General features: G+C 40.1%; 1 protein-coding gene across 20 annotated transcripts in view; it reads left to right on the top strand.

Annotated features, from left to right (window-relative positions):
• Sec31a (SEC31 homolog A, COPII coat complex component) overlaps positions 1–4,285 on the top strand; it is an 89,527-nt gene that overhangs the window by 42,556 nt on the left and 42,686 nt on the right. For all 20 annotated transcript variants that reach the window (XM_008846858.3, XM_017801609.2, XM_008846861.3 and 17 more), the window contains exon 11: positions 3,304–3,537. In XM_008846858.3, the coding sequence (XP_008845080.1) occupies positions 3,304–3,537 (234 nt within the window). The remainder of the gene's footprint in view (positions 1–3,303; positions 3,538–4,285) is intronic.

A 4,285-nucleotide genomic window follows, 5' to 3' on the forward strand; every position in this document is an offset into this window, starting at 1 on the left:
TGTGAATTTCTTTTGTAGTTTCTGATTCTTGTGTGAGACTCAAGCCTTCAAGTTTAGGTCTACTTCTTTTTGTGAACTTTATGTGTCTTTGTGATTTACTTTTTGGGCAGGAAAAGATGGTTGCTCTAAGCTTCTAGTTCTCTCCTTTGCTTTTATATTGGAGTGGCCAGATTGCTTTTGTCTTTAGGAGTTCCCACAGAGGCCCAATTCAGATGAGGTTCAAATGCTCTCAGGCTTTCTCCTAAGGTCTGGATCCCTCCAGGAATGATTTTGTCCTCAGGAATTTGGGGGTTCAACTGGCCTGGGACCCTGGCCCAGGAAAGATGCTGGTCTAGGGCAGTGGGTGGCCGTTCCACCCAGAGATGCATAGGAAGATGGGGGCAGGAAGCGGCCCCAAGGACTCCTGGGAACTGCACTGAGGAGCTGGGTTGGTCTGGATGCAAAAGATCAGGAAGAGGAAAGATCAGCCCTGGTGTCCAGGAAAGTGGCTGGCTGGTTGTGCAGGCTCAGGGAGGCAGAGGGAAGTGAGGGCAGGGCTAGGCCCAGAGGGTCCCTGGGGACCTGAGAAGGAACCGGGTTACTCTGGATGCAAAGGATCAGGAAGTAGTGGTGTTTCCCTGGGTGCCTGGGGTGCCAAGACAAGGAATGGGACAGGACCCAGGCTGGGAGAGACCAGTGGGGGAGATGGGAGGGTGAATGAGGCTGGGGAGTCAAGGGGCAGAGGGCGCGATGGACTTACCCAGGAGAGAGAGGCCTGCGGGTCAGAGAGAGCCCAATCTTAAAATTTTTATCATTTTGTACCTTACCATGTGATATATTCAGAGAGTGTTCTGTGAACCTTAAGAAGTGTTTGTGTTCTGGTCATGTTGTAGGGAATGTTCTGTAGCATGTCTGTTTGTCCAGATGGTCTGTAGTATTTTTCACGTTCTCTCATTCCTTATTTAATGTCTCTCTGGTTCATTTTTTTTTTTTTTTTAAGATAGGGTCTTACTATGTAGACCAGGCTGGCCTTAAACTCACAGAGATCCACCTGCCTCTGTCTCTCAAGTGCTGGGATCAGAGGTGTGCACCACTGTCAGTCTGACCTTGAACTCTTGATCTTCTTGTTTCTGTCTACCAAGTGCTGGGATTGCATTGTGCGTCACCATGCCTAGCTGACATCTATTGTCATTATGTTTTTATTTTCCTTGTTATTTCTGTTAATATTTGTTTCATGTATTTGGATGTTTTGCTATTAGGTATTATTTTAGTCTGTTTGGCTGTTGTAACAAAATTTGGGAGTTTATAAATAAGAGATTTCGTTTACAATTCTGGAAGGTGGCATATATAAGATCAAGGTGCCAGCACATGTGGTATTTTGTAAGGGCTCACTTTTCTAGGAGTTGGTGCGTTTGTGCTGTGTCCTCAGATAGTAGAACATGCAAACAAATTCCTTTATGCCCTTTTATAAGGCACTAATCCTGTTAGTACCTTATAAAACTTCTGTGCAGTATTTAATTAGAATTTATATTTCTTTCTGTGTTTTCTTTAGTTTTTATTTTTTTATTATTTTATCATTTCTTCAGTGTATTATTATTGTTGCTGCCTTATTTATTTATTTTTGCAAAGCAGCAAGGGTTTTTCCTTCAAAAGCAAAGTGAAAATACAGAATAGATGCACTGTAAGGGAGCAAGGGAACAAATGAGCAACATTTGTGTAAGAGCCCTGGGTTACTTCTGGGGCTTTCCTTCATGGGTCCTGGTGGAGGTAGAGTTGGTTGTTAAGGGCAGGGTTCAGTGGTTTTCTGCTCTGATGAAGTCTTAAAATTTGTTATTCTTAGCAATTTCATATATGCATATAATGTATGTGGATTTTTTCTACTCATTCTCTTATCACTTCAGATTTATTTATTTATTTATTTATTTATTTATTTATGGTTTTTTGAGACATGGTCTCCCTATGGCCCCAGCTGTCCTAGAACTCACTATGTGGACCAGGCTGGCCTTGATTCACAGAGATCTGCCTGCCTCTGCCTCCCAAGTGCTGGGATCAAAGGTGTGCCCCACCATACCTGGCCTCAGATTTATTTTTAATGTATATTGTGTTTAATAGTAATATTTTTAAGTACCTAGGCTGATTTTTAAAAATAATGATTACCAAACAGCATTTAAGTTATAATTATGTAAGCTTTAAATACTAATCTATATAGAACCAAGTAAATAAATAAACTTAACGAAAGCCACTTTAGCTAGAGAAGCACAGTGGCTTTATCCTTTGATGAAATTCCATATCATATGTGATATACCATCAGCATTTTATTTGGTATTTATGTATGTCTGTCTATTTTTTAATTTAATTTAATTTTATTTACTTTTATCTATCTATCTATCTATCTATCTATCTATCTATCTATCTATCTATCTATCATCTATCTATCTATCTATTTTTTGATCTTTTTGAGACAGGGTCTCCCTGTAGCCCCAGCTGTCCTGGAACTCACTATGTAGACCAGGCTGGCCTTGAACTCAGAGATCCACCTGCCTCTGCCTCCTGAGTGCTGGGATTAAAGCCGTGTACCACCACACCCAGCTTATTATTTTTATTTTATGTGTATGAATGTATTGACTGCGTGTATGTAAGTGTCCCTGTGTCGTGCAGTGCCTGAGGAGGTCAGAAGTGGCATTGGATCCCCTGGAACTGGAGTTATGGACAGTTGTTAGCTACCTTGTGGGTGCTGGGACTTGAACCCAAGTCCTCTGACGGAACACTGGGCCATATCTCCAGCCTCTGTATGTCTATCCTTAGTTTTATTTTCATGTTAAATTCCTTAATGATAATTAGTGGTTGGCATTTTTTTAATGCCATGGCATTCCTTTAATATCTGGCATAACAAACATTTAATATATTTATAATATATCTACTTATCTATTGCAATTCCAATGCTTCAGGAAAAAAAAAAAAATCCTAATCCTAGTACAGAATATTGCAGAGGAGGTAAATAAAATTTGATCCTATGTTTCCTGCTTTCCCTGAGTTTATTTTGTTTGCGTACATTAATCAGATATTAGCTGTCTGCTTGCTATTACAATGCAACATATTGACTGAGAAATTGTGGGACAAATTGCATTTCATCCGGAAGGTGGGTTGTGAAAAATGAAAAATGATTTAAAAAAAAGGTTGGAGACAGATTGTGGTGCATGAGAGTGTTTCAGTTAATTTTGTACAAATGGCATATGTTTAGGTCACAGATCATTTTAGCAGGTTTATATACCTGTGCTTTTTTATTACATCTTGGTGGTTGACACAGTTCATTTTCTTTTATAGTTCGGAGGCAAACTGGTGACCTTTGAAAATGTCAAAGTGCAGCCTCAGCAGGGAGCTGAGCAGCAGCAGCAGCATCACGTGTTCATCAGTCAAGTGGTGACGGAAAAAGAATTTCTCAGCCGATCAGACCAATTGCAGCAGGTTGTGCAGTCCCAGGGATTTACCAATTACTGCCAGAAAAAAGTTGATGCTTCTCAAACTGAGTTTGAGAAAAATGTATGGTCCTTTTTGAAGGTAAAGCGTTTTTTTAAAAGTTTTTAATTACATGTATTTATATGTTTGTATATGTGTGTGTGTGTGTGTGTGAGAGAGAGAGAGAGAGAGAGAGAGAGGGAGAGAGGGGGAGAGAGAGATACACACACACACAATTTGTGGGAGTTGGGTGTCTCATTCTTTGTGGGTTCCTGTGTTCAGCTCAGGTTGTCATGCTTGGTTATAAATGCCCTTTACCCTCTGAGCCATCCCAGTGATCCTAAAGTTGGTATTTAAAATAATTTTATTTTAGTATCAGTGAATTTAATTGTTACTATTGTAATTGAAGCTTATCTTCCTTTTAAAGAAACATTTGAAAGGGATTGAGAGCACTGACTGCTCTTGCAGAGGACCCAGGTTTGATTTTTAGCATCCACATGGTGACTAACAATGGTCCATAACTCCAGTTCCTGAGGACCTCACACCCTCTGACCTCCACAGGCATTGCACAACATGGGTGCACCTACCTACATGCAGGCAATACACTCATACATAAAATTAAACAAAAACAAAAAACATTTGAAACTGTGATTTCAGGAATGCATGATGAAATTTAAGAAGCTCAAGCTGTACATAGTGACAACACACCTATAATGCTAGCACTCTGGGAGCTGAGACAGGAAGATCTCAAGTCTAAGGCTAGCTTGGGCTAAGTAGCAAGGTCCTGTCTCAAAAAGCCAGAAGAAAAGCTTATAAAGAGAATACAACCTAATTTCTTTTTTCCCTCCCT

Source organism: Nannospalax galili, unplaced genomic scaffold, assembly GCF_000622305.1.
Source record: "Nannospalax galili isolate Female #2095 unplaced genomic scaffold, S.galili_v1.0 scaffold763, whole genome shotgun sequence".
Taxonomy (NCBI): Eukaryota; Metazoa; Chordata; class Mammalia; order Rodentia; family Spalacidae; genus Nannospalax; species Nannospalax galili.